Source organism: Pezoporus flaviventris, unplaced genomic scaffold (assembly GCF_033815535.1).
Source record: "Pezoporus flaviventris isolate CSIRO_AGI_PZ_B2104156 unplaced genomic scaffold, CSIRO_AGI_Pfla_v1 ptg000036l, whole genome shotgun sequence".
Taxonomy (NCBI): Eukaryota; Metazoa; Chordata; class Aves; order Psittaciformes; family Psittacidae; genus Pezoporus; species Pezoporus flaviventris.
The window spans coordinates 6,272,207-6,290,801 of record NW_026892584.1 but is presented as its reverse complement, the minus strand read 5'-3'; the positions used below and the strand labels follow the sequence as shown (position 1 = coordinate 6,290,801).

Sequence of the window (18,595 nt, the reverse complement as noted above, 5' to 3'; positions counted from 1 at the left end):
CATGCTCAAACTTTGGTAACTCTGGAGTTGTACAGTCATGATGTCTTTGATAAAGACAAACAGAAGTACTTGAACAGTGCAAAGCACTGAGTTAATTTTGAGCCTTTGAACAGAATCACAATGAATTATATGCATGCATAGATAGCATCTGGGCAGACGATACAATTGGGAAGGTACACACTGCAGAGAGCAGTGAATGATTCTGTGAGGGCAGTAAGCCACATGTTACACTGCTTGGGCATAAGAGAACTGAACTGAGTTTGCTGTGGCTTTTAAGTTTGAACTAGCCTGCAAGCGTAGTTGGCAGGAAATGGACAGCCTTAAATCTAAACTAGCTACAGTTTTAGATAGCATTATGATTAAACAATCAATGTGTTGTACCTGTGTTCCTTATGCTCTATCAGAAGGCAGTTACGGCATGTGAGGGTATCGCAGGTCTCACAAAACAGCTCGAGTGGCTCTTGAGTGTGCACTGGACAAAATAAGGAAAGCTCACTTGCTTCATCGTCAGTTGCTGAGGAATATAAAGCAGAGTTGTCACTGACAAAAATTATTATTATAGATTAAAAAAAGACTTGTCAAACTCTCACAATCCTATTGAAAGTCTTGATGTTACTCTTAAAAGACCCATACCCTGGAACTATCTGATTATATTAGCAGGGTTTGCTTAAATTTTTTTTCCTGGCCTTATATATTCTACAAAGAGCATACCAAAGGGGTTCAGGAAGAAGTTGTCAAACCAAATTCCTGTTTTTCTCTAAAGTCTCATGAGTTTTAAATATCTCTCATGATTTGGGGCACTTGTCTCACAACTTTGAATTACCTGGTTTGGCAAATCAGTTAACAAAGCTGTATTTTAAAATGTAGAAAACCAAATCTATTGAAAAAAAATGTAGTCACAGCAGAAGCAAGACTATCCTTTGCTCTTGAATAGTCACATAAGCAACTGTTTTTCAAATGTGTGTTTGTTGTAAATGCACTACATAAACTTCAGCAGCTAGGGGATATTGATACCAGGCACTAAAGCCTGTTCCACTCCAAAGAGTAATATGAGGAACAGTAAGAACAAACAGTGTGTCCTGGGTTCAGCAGTAGCAGTCATGTTTCTCCTCCTTGGTAGCTGGTGCAGTGCAGTGTTTTGACTTTCGGCTCGGGAACAGAGCTGATAGAGATGTTTTGGTTTGGCCAAGGACTTTGTGAGCCTCATGCTCTGCCAGGGAGGAGGGGAAGCTGGGAGGAAGCAGAGACAGGACACCTGACCCAAACTGACCAAAGAGCTATTCCATACCACAGCACGTCATGCCCAGGATGTAACTGGGAGTTAGCCGGAAGGCTGGGAGACTGCAGGGTTGGAGGAGGTATCGGTCGGAGCTTGGTCGGGCTTGGGGGGCGAGTTATCGGTCAGCGGGTGGTGAGGTGTTGTATTCTGTTCCCTTGTTATTTCCTTTATCATTATTATCATTGGTGGTAGCAGTAGTGATTTGTGTTATACCTTAGTTACTAAACTGTTCTTATCTCAACCCGTGGGAGTTGCATTCTTTTGATTCTCCTCTCCGTCCCTCCGGGAGCAGGGGGAGGGCAAGAAAGGGGGGGGGGAAGTGAGCGAACGAATTACCTGACTGGGTTTAAACCACGACACAGTGGATACATAAAGTGGAAGTATTGCCATGCTCTAAAGAAAATATACCAAATTTCCTACTGTCTAGATTGCTGTCTACTCTAAATATTTCTGAGATAATAGAGTTACTCCCTCTAGTTCAACTGGCTTTCCCCTCTGCCTTCTTAACATAATGTGCAAGAAAATAATTTGTGATAGATTAGGCCAAGATCTTTATGTAACATCATGACATACTTCACATGGTCATAAATCATTTATTACAGTATTTATGCTTTATTGCAATATTGCATGCTTTATTCTTCATGGAAGTTTATTGGTTTATATTATTATTGAATCAAATGCTAATAGGATTATTAAAAGAGGAAATTGAGCAGATGGGTTTTTCTTTCCCCCTCCAATATTTTTTTCTATCAAGGTACAAATGAAACTCACCTCAACAGCCATTTTTTTTATTATAGTACTGCAAATATGTACTTTTGCATTCAAACCTGCTGCTGCCAATGCAAATAATATGTAACCAAGCAGGTTGTCTAACCAATGTATAACCAAGGTGGATGTCAAAGATCATTTTTTCCTCCCCTATGGGGGTCAGATGTTGTATCTTAAAAGAAAAAGAAAAGGCCCATAATAACTCTCTCCATTTCCACGAGTTGGAAAAGCCCTTCTGAGTGTTTAGCACCTCCAGAGCATGCAAGCTGTTTTATTGAAAACTCGGGATCAAATTATCCATATTAAACTCCAATTTATAATGAGATAATGTCTTTAAGGTCCAAGTATAATGAAACCTAGTCACAATCCTATATAATGATTTCACCATTTTTCTCTCTCTGAAGGGTTCTTTAGCGTTTGGGTGATTAGAATCACCCCAGAGAAATCAGTTGGTTTTTTTAGTACCATGTCAGATTTAAGAGACAAGCAGATTAGGGGGATTGGACTAGATGATCTTTCGAGGTCCCTTCCAATCTCTAGCATACTGTGATTTCAAATGCAAATTGAGGATAAAAATCAATGATATCTAATTACAACATAGACCCACAGCCTCTGCCACGTGTAATTCCCCGATTCAATTGACATATCAGTGAGAACTGCAACTAAGTCATGGTTTTCTCAACCTAATTTATACTCAGCCCAGAGCTACACTCTTCAGCTTTAAAATAAGCTGAATTCTTACCAATCAGATGCTAAACAAAGGCACAAGACTGCTTTTAATAGCAGATATCTTGACCACAGCTATCCCTGTTAATGTCTTTAAAAGAATCTCACTGAAGAACAGGAAAAATTCAGTAGTCCTAAATTCTGAATTAATATCATTTGAGTCACCATCTTCAACAGTATTTTCTTTATCTCAGGTGGATCTCTTGAATATCTGACAGAAAGTTTGAAATCCCTGTTCCTATGATCAGTTGATGTAAACTTTGGAAAAGCAATCACATCTTGGCTAATAGAGTCCTCCCTCACCTTGTATAATTTGCAGTGACTCAAACTTTGATTTGATGAGTTCATACTCAACCTTGAGAGACTGAAAAAGATAGTATAGAAAAGAAAAAAATATTTATTTTGTGCACTAGCCTATAAATAGCTGGTATGTCAGCACCAGATCATTTACTTCTGACAAAGTTTTGGCAAAAGGATTGTTTCTACTCAGTTGCAAAGCACAAATTTCCACTTAACAAGGAAAGAGTCTGTACTAATACTGAATGTCCTTTTAAAAAAGTTTGGACTAAAGGAAGAAGTTCTGGGTTTATGACTTCAAGCAGCTTCATTGCTCTGCAGAACTTTGAAATTAACACAGTTCACTAATTCCTACCGCTAATGCAGAGCTTATTCCTCCAAGGCTGCAGCTTAATCTGTCATAAAACTCTGGCACATGCTCTCAACACCTCAGTGCTCAGCAAATTCACTCCAAAAGCAGATTTCACTATTTTTGCATCTTGTGGTCACCGATACAGAAAGTTTTCAGGAAGTTTTTTTCGGTTGTCTTTAAAAAACAAAACAAAACAAAACAAAATAAAAAAAGAACAACCAAAAAAAAATAAAAACAAAACAAACGCAAACAAACACAAACTGTCAGGAAAAATCGGTGTCTGAAAACATGTAAATAGTGCAGTTTAACTCATGTGTGAACCACATTTTAGCATCTCTTCATATTCATAACCAGCAGTAATAGTCTGGCACAAGAGAACTGGAATTTTTTGATAGTACCTCCAGAAGCGGTTCAGCTAGGAAGAATACACTAGAGCAACTATACAAGACCTAAATATTAGTGGGGAATTGGGGAAGGTGGGAAGAGATCAAAGTGATGTCCAGTTTGTGCTATTTGTCTGGATTTATGCTTACAAAATAAGATCTGGCTTTAGATGTAGGAGTTCAGTAGCAGTTTTTAACTGAACTGTGACACAGACCATGCCCATAACTCCTCATTCTGGTTCTCAATAAGCATGTTCAAAATGCTGAAATCTTCTAACCAGCACAACCTTCCCCAAGCTACCAGATGCTACAGAACACAATGGAGGTGAATAAAATACAGCTGTTTCCAAACAAGAATGAAGCCATTTCCAGTAACAATGACACCTCACAGTGAATCCCCTACCAGTAGTATTCATTTTGTGGGCCTTTACTACAGACTCATCAAAGGATGAATCAGTAGGAAAAAGAAATCAGGATACTTAAAAACTGTTTTCTTTTTTTACAATATGGCATTTTTCTGCGCTAGCCTAGTCCTGCTCCTCCCCACACTCTCAATTTCTAAATATAAATTTGAATGAAGGCTAAAGGTCTCAACAAATCACAAGAACTTGGCACTCTGCTCTGCACCATAACCTCAGGAATCACCAGGCTAAAGGTGCTGCCTGACAGTGAGCTCAGACATTCAGCTGTGTGAGCTGGGTCTCACCCAGTGGGCAGCAGATGGCCAGAAGCAAGAGGATTTGCAGAGCAAATGGATGGGGAACTGTGACAGGGCTGCAGGCCTCGCGTGGCAAGGGGGTGATCAGATGTGTTACACAGAGCACAGGTGCCACAAAGGAAAAAGTAAGAAAGGGGTCTCAGGGAAGCCAGGCTCTTTTAGTTCTGCCAGTCAAGGAAGGAATTGTTTATCAAAAGTAAAAGGAATAGGCAGGATTCAATGCATTTGGGGGGAGGGGGGGAGAGGCTAAATGAGAAAGCAGTTTGTGTGCGTGCAACTTTCTCTTTATACAGCACACACAAACCCACAACTAAGCCACAGGTATATTTTCTTACCATTATTTGTTAACAATATGAGCTGGTAATCAAAGTGAAATTACTAACAGTTAGAGCCTCAAAACCAGACCTTATCTTGCGACCAACTTGAAAAGAAAACATATTTGTCCACCCAATCAGTGCATTTGATGGAGGACTTGGGGGAACTTGAGTTTATATTATTCTCTAGAAAGCACCCATAAAAAATTTTAAATGTCATCTGTGCTTTGTTGTTATTGCTATTCTTACAGACCTTTTTCTTTGTTTACACTTTGGTAACAGCACATCATGTCTCAAGTGCCTCAAACTCTTTGATATGAACACCAAGGACTTAAAAGAACTCCATCTATGGCAACATACAGGCTTCTACAAGCAAAATCCTAAAGAAAAAAATAATATAAAAAAGCATAATCAGTAGGCTACAACTGTGTTTATTAGTTGTTCTGTCCTCCATCTTCCTTATGAGGAATGATAGTGTAGCACAAACCCTATAGCACAAATAATGTCATATGTGAGCAAAGTGTAAACTTAACTAATTGTATAAAATTGAAAAACTCTTATTTTAGATTAAAAATCCTTATATAAGTTTAGGTTGGCATACTCCTCAGCAGATTTGGGGCATATAACTAAAGAAAATAATAAGCAGTAACAGAAAATCATAATCTTTCGTGTGGCTTATAATTTTATAGGGATGAGACATATTTGACAGGGGGCTTCATTTGTGCCTGCTGATGTCAATATAGTGGTCATGCTTAGGAAACATGTTTTTCACTCCAGGCTTAGAAAAAGAACATCCTATAGTGATCACAGCCTTTCACTGTTTGTTACACTCCCTCCTATACCTTGTCCATTTGCACAGGAATTGTCTTACCGTAGTTTTCTCAAGGAATTTACTCAAAAGAGGACAAGGAGTACTGACAGGCAATGCCTGTTGCTTTTGTAGCCTACCAAACCATAGTCCATCACTCTGCAGACATAAAAGGCATGTGGAAACACATATATGCAAAACTTTTTAAATACTGTGGAATGCTGATTGTGGCAATGGCCCTGAAGTTGCAGAAAAATCACATAATCTCCATCAACATATACATATCCTTCCGAGTCACATGCAAAAAGCATGGTATCTATGACACAGAGCCTGCAACTGCCCCTTTTTCAACTGAATAACTGATATGAGAAGAAACAAAATTTCAAGGTGCATCTTCAGTACCTGTGCAGCCCTTGAGGGATACGGACAGGAAGCGGACTCCAGTTTCCCTGCTATGTCTGTGTTCCTCTGTACATGAGCTGCACAACCACTTATTGCAGCTTGTACAGAGACTGTGAGCAGGTCTCTTCTCTTTACATGTGGAGCAGCTCTAAGGACAAAAGAGCAGTTACATTCAAGGATTACAAATCAGGCATACAAACTTAATAGAAACATAGAATCACAGAACAGTTATGGTTGCAAAGGACCTTAAGATCATTAAGTTTCAACCCCCCTGCCATGGGCAGGGACACCACACACTAGACCGTGTCACCCAAGACTGTGTCCAACCTGGCCTTGAACACTGCCAGGGATAGAGCACCCACAACTTCCTTGAGCAGCCTGTTCCAGTGCCTCGCCACCCTCACAGTAAAGAACTTCTTCTTTATACCTAACCTGAACTTCCCCTGTTTAAGTTTGAACTCACTAACCCTTGTCCTATCTCTACAGTCACTGATAAAAAGTCCCTCTCCAGCATCCCTATAGACCCCCTTGAGATACTGGAAGGCTGCTATGAGGTCTCCACACAGCCTTCTCTTCTCCAGGCTGAACAGCCCCAACTTTCTCAGCCTGTCTTCATATGGGAGGTGCTCCAGTCCCCTGATCATCCTCGTGGCCCTCCTCTGGCCTTGGTCTAACAGTTCCATGTCCTTTTTATGCTGAGGACACCAGAACTGCACACAATACTCCAAGTGAGGTCTCACGAGAGCAGAGTAAAGGGGCAGGATCACCTCCTTCGACCTGCTGGTCATGTTCCTTTTGATGCAGCCTAGGATATGGTTGGCTTTCTGGGCTGCGAGCACATACTGAAGCCGACTCATGTTCATTTTCTCATCGACCAACACCCCCAAGTCCTTCTCTGCAGGGCTGCTCTGAATCTCTTCTTTGCCCAACCTGTAGCTGTGCCTGGGATTGCCTCGATGCAGGTGCAGGACCTTGCACTTGGCTTGGTTGAACTTCATGGGGTTGGCACTGGCCCACCTCACAAGTGTGTCAAGGTCCCTCTGGACAGCATCCCTTCCCTTCAGTGTATCAACCGAACCACATAATTTAGTGTCGTTGGTAAGCTTGCTGAGGGTCTTCCTCAGATTAATGCAAGTCAAAGAAGATTTTAAGAGTCTGGTTATTGTAAAAGGGAACAGGATAAAATTAAGGCTTGAAGTTCTTAAATTGGTTGTCCTTCTGTGCTCTAGCACAATCCAGTATAATTATGCTTGAATTATTCAGCAAAATTCTAGGGTCCATGTTACATGTGATGTCAGAAGAAATAATCATAATGACTTGTTTCTTGTCAATTGAAAAGCCATGAAGCAGAAATAAAACTTGTCTGATTTCAGTTAAGGATGGTTAGGTTCAAAGTTACTTTTGAAAATGAGTGGTATGCTTTGTAATCACTTTCTGTTAGTGTACTACTTACTGATAGCTTTAACACATCAAATGAGTGTACGCTTTACTTTTATATATATATGTACATATATTTAGATAGATAATTTCTACCTTAGAATAGATAATCTAGGTTACCAAGTAAATATGTGAAATGTTAGTCAAATATATCCCATGAAAAATGGTTCTGATCTAACTACCATTTCCTTTTTAATCACATTATCCAAAAGCATTTTACTATATCATTTCTTTGTCATTAATTTGTCTCTTACTAATTACTATTTTTCTGTTAGTAATTATTTTATTATCTATTAGTTTATATTATTTATTATTATTGTTTATATTATTTATTATTTAATTTAAAAAATCTATAGAAGCTACTTCTGCTTTCATTTAGATGAACGCATATCAGAGCTACTTCAGCAGAGCTACTGTAAATCTACATTTTTTATTTAAAATTAGAGCTTAATCTAAAGCTATTTCCTTTAGCATTGCATGAACCACTCTGATACAGTGTAACTGTCAGAAAAAATACATAAAGCATGCCAGTGGTAAGGCGATTTAGAAAACAATACGGGGACACCCACATACTATTAATGAAAAACTTAGTTCATATTCTCTAAGGAGCTGACCAGAAATGAGCTCAATTTATACCTTGATATCACGTGGTGAACTGGAAAATATAAGACATGGGAACATGAGAAGAACTGTAAAACTTAATTAACTATCATCTCTATTGATTCAACAATTTAGGAAATGCCCTTTGATATACAGACCATGCTGTCTGTAAGTGTCACTAAAGGAGAAATTAATAAAGCTGCACCTAAATGAAGCGGGTAATTTGATCTTTGATATCCAGACTGATCTTATTTCAAGATAGCTGTAATGATACTTCTTCTAAAAAGGATTTGTACTAGACTTAAAACCCCTTGTTTGAAAACTCCCAACTTTTATGTTTTTGACTTACCATAGCCACAAATAGGCACTAATGGGCAGACTGAATATAGTGATACAATTTTACCATCATAGAATCATAGAAGCTTTGCCACCACTTTATTGAACTCAAACATTTCCTATAGAGTTACAATATATCTACTGTACTTATACATAGTTCCTGAATATTGCTACTACTCAGAGTGACTCAAGCAACTAGTAATAGATGATAAAATCAATTCCTAGGTGTCCTTTCTGTTGGGTATCAGCTTATCTACCTTTCAGTTCGTTTATGATTGCATACCAGATGGGAAACATGAAGAGAAGGGCATAGCAGCATGCACTCAGTACATAAACCCTGAAGCAAGCCCTGGTGAAAATAATCTTCGTGGTGTCTCAGAGAACAGAAAGCCTGAGGAAAGAACAATCACAGCTCCTTGCTGGTTGTCTTAGTTTTAAATGATGGCTTTAACATTAAATAGAACATCTACATCCACCTAAACTCCAAGAGGCAAGTGAGTGGAATTCTAATTCACTGCAGCACAAAAAGAAAAATTTTTGTACTGCTGAAATTAAATTTTACCATTCCCTTCCGTGGGGCTGGAATTTCATAGCATTTTTCAAGAGTTTCAAAGTATTCCCAATCTTTTTAAAGAGATGGGGCAATTCTTGACAATAAGACAACAAAGCAAAGTTTTAAATGTATTTGATTGTCAGGGCAGGGAAGTACTTGTATAAGCTGTTCTGCTGGATTAGCTATTTGCTTATCAACAATGTTTTTCCAAAGGTATGCATAATAATTTAAACCAAAAAGCCTAACATAACTTATATAACCAAAATGCAAGGGTATTTCTTTTGGGAAACAAGGCTTGTATATAAAAAGACGTGTGTAATTTAAAACGTACCCTAGGGAACAGGTCAAAAGTTGAGGGATACTCTGCCTTCTGCAATAATCAAAACTGCTTAATCACAGGTTTACCTGTACTGTTCCAGTGTCAATCTGACTAGAACTTATACTGGTGCTGTACTGTGTTAACATTACTTTTAAGTTCCAGAGCACAGTGTTCCCAGAGTTACGTTATTTATGAAATGGAAATGGGCTTTTGGGCAAGAGATTCTGAACTGCATATTTTTGAAACTTCTGCTGCTGGTATATAGCACATTCTATCATTTATGCTTCACTATCTCACACTCTGAGAATCGTCTTGCTTCCAAACACTTTGTTACAAGCCTTGACAGATTCCCATTTGAACAGATTAGGTAAATTAAGAAAATTATGGCTGTTCAGCTGGTCTCAATTGGATGAGCTAGTGCTTCTCCTTTTGATACCACTGATGGTAAACTAGGGCTTTGCTTCTGGATGGGGATGGTGCTTAAAAGACAGTAAGTAAGTTTCACGGTTCCACAACTTGACTGTTAATAAAAAGGAAGTAAGCCAAAAACTATGAGGAAGGTTCATGTGTCCCTCTAGGGTACTCCTACACTTCAGTGAGAAATCTGCTTTACCGGGCTGCTCTTAGGAATCCCAAGGGACTACAGAAAAGAAAAACATTTTCAAGAAGGCTTGAAAAATAATCTAGTGCTCTTGAAGACATTAGATATTCCCATCTGATTTCCTTTCTACACAAATCCTCACTGAAAGGTAAATGATGTGATTCATGGTAATTAAGAAATCCCAGTATAAGTGCATTCTAAACATTTGCAATATCTTATCAATATTCTTATTCACTCTTAAGAGTGAATGTAAATAAACCTTTTCAGGTTTTAGATGAAGTTATGTTGCACTCTCCAAGCACCTTACACCTGAAGATGTCAACATGCTTTTCTTGCATTAATTTTTTAACTTTCCCAGAGGACTCCATGGATTAGGTTACCCATTCTCTTCTTTTTAACAGTGGAAGAAAACAAAATACAGAAACGATTGACAGGGAAGAAGTACATCCCTTCCATATGTTTTTGCAATGATACCACTGGGAAACTACTTGCACAATTTAAAGCAGTCTCAACCCCTCTGTGTCGGGCAGAATGGACCCAAAAATTGTTGCTGCCCCTACAGGAGTTAAAAGGAGTGGAAAGACATATCCTCTGACCTACATTATGGAAGAAGTGTTTCCCTCCACCAAAAGGCCCTGAAATTGAATATCCAGCGTGGCTGGTTATTCAGTTTACTCAGGAATCGAAAGTGCAAAAGAGATAGTCTGAGGTCCAGAAGCTGATTCAGAAGGTGAAGTCCAGTATCCCTGCTCCTTTGTTATTCTTCCCTTGCTTTGAATCACACTTTGGATAGTCAGCAGATTACAGAATAGTTTTGACGAGCTTTTACCCGTTTCAACTACCAGCTACATGTAATAGTATCACATTCTCAAATCAGTTTTACTATGCAAATAATACTGGTTTGTAACAAAAGAGGCAGAAATACACACCATTCTCCATCCTTTCTCATAACCCAAAATTGTAACTACTAAAAAACTGTGAGAATAGTCCTGCCTGTTAACTGGATATTTAACAGAAGGGAAATCAATCTATATACAGTGTTAATATAAGGCCAAAGTAGTAACCTATGCCTTTCAGTTACCCTTCACATCCATTCCCCCATGGGAAACTGAAATAAGGTGTGACTTTTTTTATCAGTAAAACAGGCAAACAGAAAATTATAATTGCCCACAGAATCTAATGGGTAATCTTGGTGTAACTGTTCAGCCAATAGCCTGCTTCTGTTGACTTTGTGTTGAGGGCAAGAAAGGAAACAACAAAGAATCCAAGAAATTCAGTACCTTCCTGATACATTGATTGTCACAGGTCCTATACCACTAGTATCAATATTGTTAATAGATTTAAAATAAAGTATATATAGTCAAACTCATTCTTCAAATATAGGTTAAAAAAGTACTAAAGAAGTCCATCTCTAGGAGTGAAGTAATTACAGTGCTGCATAAGTGAACTGTAGGAAAGTCTGTTGTTCAATGCAAAGTTTGCTCTGTTTTCAAACAGTGTTCATCTTGCAGTGTTTTCACAATGCACAAGGCATCCAACTTAGTGGTTTTCACTTACCTTTGCCATAGCTGAATTAGTAGTGGGAAAGTCCTTGAGAAAGAAATTTTCAACTACATCCCTTGCAAAGCAGGTCTGTTTGCACACAGGGCAAGAAAGGATACCTAAATTTTTAGAAAAAACCAAAACCAACACAAATAAAACAATGCACACAAGCCATGTGAACCCAGAAATTATATAAACCACCCTTCAGTATTGCTGGCTTTTTTACATCACACTGACACACAGTTCCAGGAAAATAAGTCATTCTTCAAGCCAGAAGTTACATGTAGCTATATGCCGTGGTTTAAACCCAGTCAGGCAACTTGTTCACTCACTCCCAGTGAGTGGTGCCGGGCTGACAACAATCGAGGCCCCCCACCACCACCACCACCGGGGCTCTCCCCTTCCCCGCTCCTGGAGGAATGGGGAGGAGGATCGAAAGGATGCAACTCCCACGGGTTGAGACAAGAACAGTCCAGCAACCAATGTACAACACAAATCACCACCGCTACCACCAACTACAACAATGATAAGAGAAAATAACAAGGGAAGAGAATACGATACCACCGGCCAAGAAACGAGTCCCACCCGGAAGCCCCTGTCCTTCCAGGTAACTCCCAGTTACCCCCCACCCCAGGCATGACGTCCTGTGGTATGGAATACCTCTTTGGTTAGCCTGGGTCAGGCACCCTGTCTCTGCTTCCTCACAGCTTCCCCTCCTCCCTGGCAGAGCATGAGCCTCACAAAGTCCTTGGTCAGGGTAAACATCACTTAGCAACAACCAAAAACATCGGTTTCACCAACATTGCTCCCAGGCTGGAAATCAAAACACAGCACTGCACCAGCTGCCACAAAGGAGAAACATGACTGCTACTGCTGAACCCAGGACACTATATCTAGTTCAATACATAGAAAGAAAAACAAAGCAACAAAATCCTTAGAAATACACTATAGTCCAGTTGCTTTATTTCATCATTTATCAATATCTGCATGTCCAAATTCCCATGAATTCATAGGGGCTTACAGCTTTGATAAAATCTGAGCCACACTTTAAACTGTTACGGATCTACTTGTGCTTTCTAATACTTGCTACAGTTCTTCTAGACCAGAGGTATATCAAAGCATAAAACACACATTGCACAGTTTTACATACACACATACTACTTTTACAGTGCAGCATGCTATTCAAGTGAAGTGAAAGAGGAGTAACATGCTGCTGGCAAAAGCAATGAATTAGAGTAAAGGTAAAGAATTAAAAAGTTTGATAAATAAAAGTCAGAATTGCAAACCAACTATTACAACAAATCCACAAGTGACAAAACATGATCACCCCTAAAGCAAAGTGAAGCAAAGCAAATCAAGCAGTATGGCAGCAAAATCTGGCTTCACCTTCTGTAGCCACTGAGCACAGGTGGAGTGAATCTTAGTGTTTGCCTGCGCTAAGAGCTTAAGAACTAACAGTTGAGGAAGGTGTCCATAACTGCATACCTGCATTTTTGCATGGCTATTTCATTCTTGGGCTAGGACTTAACATTTTTATACAAGGTCTAGTACTTTTTTCTTTTTTAAAAAAAAAAAGGAATATGCATGTTTCTGACCACATTTCTGAAGCTACTGTAGATGAAGATGTGAATCCAGTCCTTTAGAGATGCTAGTGGTGTATCAGTCCATTTGTACCTTATCTTATCAAGTCTTTTTTTAATCTAAGATTTCTCCATTCTGTTGAGACCAGAACTGCAGTGCTATGTTCGCCTTGTCAAGAGATCTCTTTATGATAACTAACAGCAGTATTTTCCACAGCAAAATGATACAAACTTATTTAAAGTAAGATTTTTAAAAGCAAAATTAATCACAACTTTCTACTGGACTGTTCAATATGCTCTTTTCCTTAATTAAAATTATTTTTAAATAAGGAGAGTGGCCTGTAGATTAACTAAATCTTAAGATGTCTATTACTTCACATTAGGCAGTTATTGGAGACACTCTCGTTTCACAGGTGCTTAGTATTACCTCTGCCTTGGGACACGGCTCCTGAAGTCCCTGGCCAGGTGCACAGTTCTAACCCTCAATGGCTGCCATTTTCAGACCTGGGCTACTGTTATTTTAACAGCAGCACTTTACATTGCCAGAGACACACAAGCCCCAAACCGTTCCTACGTTATCTATCTCTTCTGACAAATGCACTATGCAGTCAGATATCTGAATGCATACACTTTCATCATGAATATTTTGCATAAGCTTTGAGTTCTGTTACATCTCCTTTGAAAGGACATCTTACTAAAAAACACTTCCATGACATTTATGTCTTTTTTAGCTCAAAACTCATTATAAAAGCAAAAGTATATTGTTTATTATTTTTTGAGATTTTACATTTACAACAGATTTTACATTTACAACAGATCTGTGATTTGAGGGCCCAAGTGGCAGACTATGGCTTACTCACACTTGTTTAACAGTGCATTTCATACAACTCCGAGTGTTCATGTAGATGTGAGAGGGAACAGGAAGTATCAACAGGTGCCTGTGCTACTCAGCTACAAGACACCCCAAGGGAAAGGGCAATGCAAGCAATTGCCAGAGCTTTGCTCATCTTCTGGGCACGTAACTTGAGTCTTGTTTAAGTGTGTTCTGGTGACAGGAGTACAAAGAGGCTAAAAAATCATCTGATAAAGATGCCATGATGGCAGAAAGCTGTCGAAGTCTTTTAAACTCTTCCTCTACTTTGCATCCTTATTATAAGGAGCACAGCTGAAAAAGTTGTCTTATTTACCTACAGTATTTGTAGCTAATCACCTTCATATGTTACATCCTAGGACAATACAATGCTTTTATATTAGTCACATGGAAACCTCTCCATGATTTCCCAAATTATGGTTATGTATGTCTTTTAGAAATCCATTAACAGTGCAGTTCTCTAGAGAAATGTAAAAACAGTAGCTAAGACAAATCATGTTATACAGACAGTGCCCTCCTACTTCTTGTAAATGGAGCATACTACAAGCACCAGTGAATTATAGCGTTAATTCCTAGAAGGTAAAGCGGTTCTCAAGTTTCCCTGTGAACACCTTACAAAGCCATACAGTTATAAAAGCAGCACAAATAAAAAGACAGATACATTCTGACTGATAATCTAGCAAGCAAAATACTTACTTTGCAAGCAGTTTCTCAAATAAGTCTCATGGGACATGCTCTAGTTCCTAGTGCAGTCAATAGGAAACCATCTACTGACTTTACAGGGAATCGCCTCTAGCCCTTTGAGATTTCAAACCAGTTTCTTACTCTCATAACAGCACTGCCCAAGCAGTGCCATTCTTGATTTGCCTAACAGAGAGAGAAATCCTCCATACTGAGACTACATAATAACACTTCAAATTGACCAAAGGGTAAATTATTGAAAGGTTACATTCTGAAGTAAGAAATGCATGACTCAGTTATTTCTTCGCCTACTTGCCATATGGGTGAGCACACAGTCTTACACAAAATATTTCTGGGAACAGGTGCTTACAGGAGACAAAAGCAGTGCTCAGGACTTTGCCATAGCAATGACAACTTCTGTCTGCATACCACATAAGGTAAAAAAGTTACTACTACATTCTAACACTACTCAGTTAGTGCAGAATGTTAAATCAAATTATACCAATTGAATGATATTTAATGGAAATGTTCATGGCCTTAGGCAGGTTCATGTGAACTTTAAATTCTGCTAATTTGTTACAAACTAATGGAGTATAAAATTCATTGTATAAAGAATGCATTAATTTGACAACAGCAGAGATCATTGAATCATAGAATCATAGAAGAGTTAGGGTTGGAAAGGACCTTAAGATTATCTCGCTCCAACCCCCCTGCCATGGGCAGGGACACCTCACACTAAGCCATGTCACCCTAAACTCTGCCCAACCTGGCCTTAAATGCTGCCAGGGATGGGGCATTCACAACATCTTTGGGCAACCCATTCCAGTGCCTCACCACCCTCACAGTAAAGAACTTCTTCCTTATATCTAACCTAAATTTCCCATTTAATTTTAAACCCATTCTCCCTTGTCCTGTCATTATAGTCCCTAATGAAGAGTTCCTCTCCAGCATCCCTGTAGGCCCACTTCAGATAATGGAAGGCTGCTAAGTAACTGTGAATTATAATAGCTTTCAAACTGAAATGAACATAAGACATGTATAGCCTTCAGCTTAAAAAAAAAATCCAAACAAAGAGCATAACAATTAATAGGAAAAATAATGGAGACACCACGGTAATATTGCATTGAAAGCAGTCCTCTGCTTGTAGGAGGACTGATCAGTAAGCACCCTCTCACCTGTCCTTACTGAATTTTATATTTAAGACTTTATTAAAAGCACAGGAGATGGATTTGAATCTTGCTAAAAGAGGGATTCCCTGAATGTGGTAGCTTTGGAGATCATACTTGTTCAGCTAATTGGGCTTCTTAGTTGATTGTTTTCCATTTAACAAAAACCTCTGCTCCCTGGAAATTCCCAACCTTTTTCAATATAAATTCCCAAAAGAATCTAATGATACCTTGGCATAATAAATACACTACAGAATGGATTGTGAAGCAATTATCCTGAAATTAAGCAAAGCGTACATACACCTTTACAAATAGCCACAAGCAGTAACTAGGTCAACAACACAAAGCAAGCACACCATGCCATGCTCATGCTCAGAGTGCAAATCACCAATAAAGACAATGATGTCCTCAAAGCTCCTTACCTGTCCTCTGGATAAAGTCAGAGAGCTACGCACAGAGTCACTTGTGTCAGAGAGTGGGTGGTTATTAAGCAGACCAGCACACACGGCACACTTCCTGGATTCAGGCTTTGCTGTACTGCTGATTGAAGTCTCTACACCTTTCCTGGACTATGTGGGGCTGCTCCCCTTTTTTAAGCCAGAAATGCTGACAAATCAGCAGCACAGAAAGATGTACTGGGCCACTATAAGGTGCACTTTTTTTTGCACTTGCCTCTCAGATTCACTCAGGCTTGCATTAATTTGCCTTCGTTGTATTTTTCCTGAAGTGGTGGAATAAAAATTCCACAGTGGGAATGAATTGCAGCATCTTCCTTCTTGCCTTGGTCCTCTCTCAGTCTTCAGAATTACCTGCAGCAAGTGTGCCGAAGGAAAGAAAAGAGCTTTTCCAGCTCCAGATAGCAGCAGGTCTTACAATGCTATTCTGTCCCACAGTACATTTTGCAGATGATTCCCTAAATATTTTTGTTGCCTTCCTACCTTACCACTGCCTCTAAACAGCATTGTTGATTGTTTTAAGATTGTGTATTTTGCAGACAGCTCATTTAAATATATCGTTATTATAACACAGTGGGTGAAGGGAAGAGTAGTCAGAAGCCCTAGAGACTCTCTGTTTATACATATGAGAATGATGCAATTTCTGGTTCTAAATAGCAATTCAAGATGCAATTACAGGATTCAAACAACAGCTTACATGTTAAGAGATCAGGAGCCAAATTCAGCTATGGTGCAATCATGATGCCCAAATGAAGTCCATTCCTGCTATCAAAACCTCTACAAGCAGCAAAAAGCTAGCAGCTGTTAACATGCTCTATTTTTGTATGGAAATTATATTGGTAGGAAAGAGGTAGGAACATTTGCATAAATTATTTTTTAGAAGTTCATTACCCCCTGCTGTTTATCATTTGAAATCATTATTTATGACATCGCATTTCACTGCTAAAGAGATTACCATGAATTTAGAAAGGCTAGCAAGGGTCACAATATTGGATTTAAGCTCCATTTCATTGTAATAAACAGAATAAAATCCTATTTCAGAATTATATGCAGCATAAACCACATGTAAGCTAATCTCAGTGTATTTGAGTTATCAGCTAGTACTGAATAATCAGTGAAGACCACACTGTATTGAACAGACTCCCAGGAAGTTTCATCACATGAGGGATTTGGAGGAATAGTCCTACACCTACATCCTTCCAGGGTTCCACTACTCCTTTAACTGCCATCCATAATAGGCTAATAATGAACACGAGCACCACCACCAAAGCTACCAGCACCAGAAACTGACATGCATACAGAAATAGCTCTGTGTGTGTTATGTTTATATACACACATCTCTGAACCCTGAAAAGCTCCAGCAGCAGGTGTTTACTTTGCTGAATTGGTTTGCAGCTGTTTTTTATAAGACATATGTTTATATGTTTATTTCCACTCTCACACTCCCATCAGCAATAATAACTAGGCAGTGGGTTGGGGAAAATGGAAATTCAGAGGCAGTGGATCCAGTAGTCAGACACAGGTACCTAGTCTGCAACTCCACAGCTGGTATATCCAAAATCAGCTTCCAGGAAAACAACAAGGTTCTGCCATATACTGTTCAAGGCCCAGTTCCCCACAGATCAGATCTCTCACATCCCACTGAACTTTCACTTCTGTTAATGAAAGTTAAGCCACACTGCATTGGACCCAGGGAACAGTAAGCAGATATCCAGGTAGTGACCCTTATACAGAGTATTACTTTGTAGAAGCACAAATCAAGAAAAATAAAATTTGAGTGCTCTCAAGTTTTACTCCACCCGTGTTGTAGCAATCTGATTTGTGAGTGACAGAGTTGTGGATATTTTGCAGCAATCATCTCTGAAAGCGCAAACTGTAACCTCACCACCAAGTATGGTATGAGTACAAAAACCTTCTGAACATCAAAAGCCACAGCTTGTAGGGGTTTTTTAAGGTGTTCCAGTCTAGTCAGGCTTAAACAGAAAGAATCCTCAAACTGGTTGTTTCAGAAATAAATCAATGCAGATAATTAATCTATTCTTATAATGAGAATTGATTAGCATAAAGAAACAAACAGTGGAACTATTATACACACCACATTTATACTTGCTGTCCACATGTTGCACCTATTCCTCTGCTCTTTTTCCTCCAACAACCATCAGAATAATTATTCTCAGAGAGCATTAGCTGCAGCTCAAGCTGCAGGCATAATTTACACTTCCTTGGAGACCCAATTATAGGTTATAAGAAACAGTTCTGAAGACAACCTCCCACTCTACAGCTTCATATTTATATAACTAAACCCCCCATTGTTTCACTTGCCTTTTGGATCTGGCAGCAGAACAACAGAGTGAGAAGGGCTGATTAACTTTAAATCCATTTTAAGATTACTAAATACATAAATCAT

General features: G+C 39.0%; 1 protein-coding gene across 2 annotated transcripts in view; it reads right to left on the bottom strand.

The window, feature by feature from the left end:
* The window catches only part of TRIM66 (tripartite motif containing 66), a 52,843-nt gene that overhangs the window by 28,906 nt on the left and 5,342 nt on the right, over nucleotides 1–18,595 (bottom strand). For both annotated transcript variants that reach the window (XM_061462942.1, XM_061462943.1), the window contains exons 2-4: nucleotides 11,451–11,554; nucleotides 6,048–6,195; nucleotides 382–514 (exon numbers count right to left, since the gene is read on the bottom strand). In XM_061462942.1, the coding sequence (XP_061318926.1) occupies nucleotides 382–514; nucleotides 6,048–6,195; nucleotides 11,451–11,554 (385 nt within the window). The remainder of the gene's footprint in view (nucleotides 1–381; nucleotides 515–6,047; nucleotides 6,196–11,450; nucleotides 11,555–18,595) is intronic.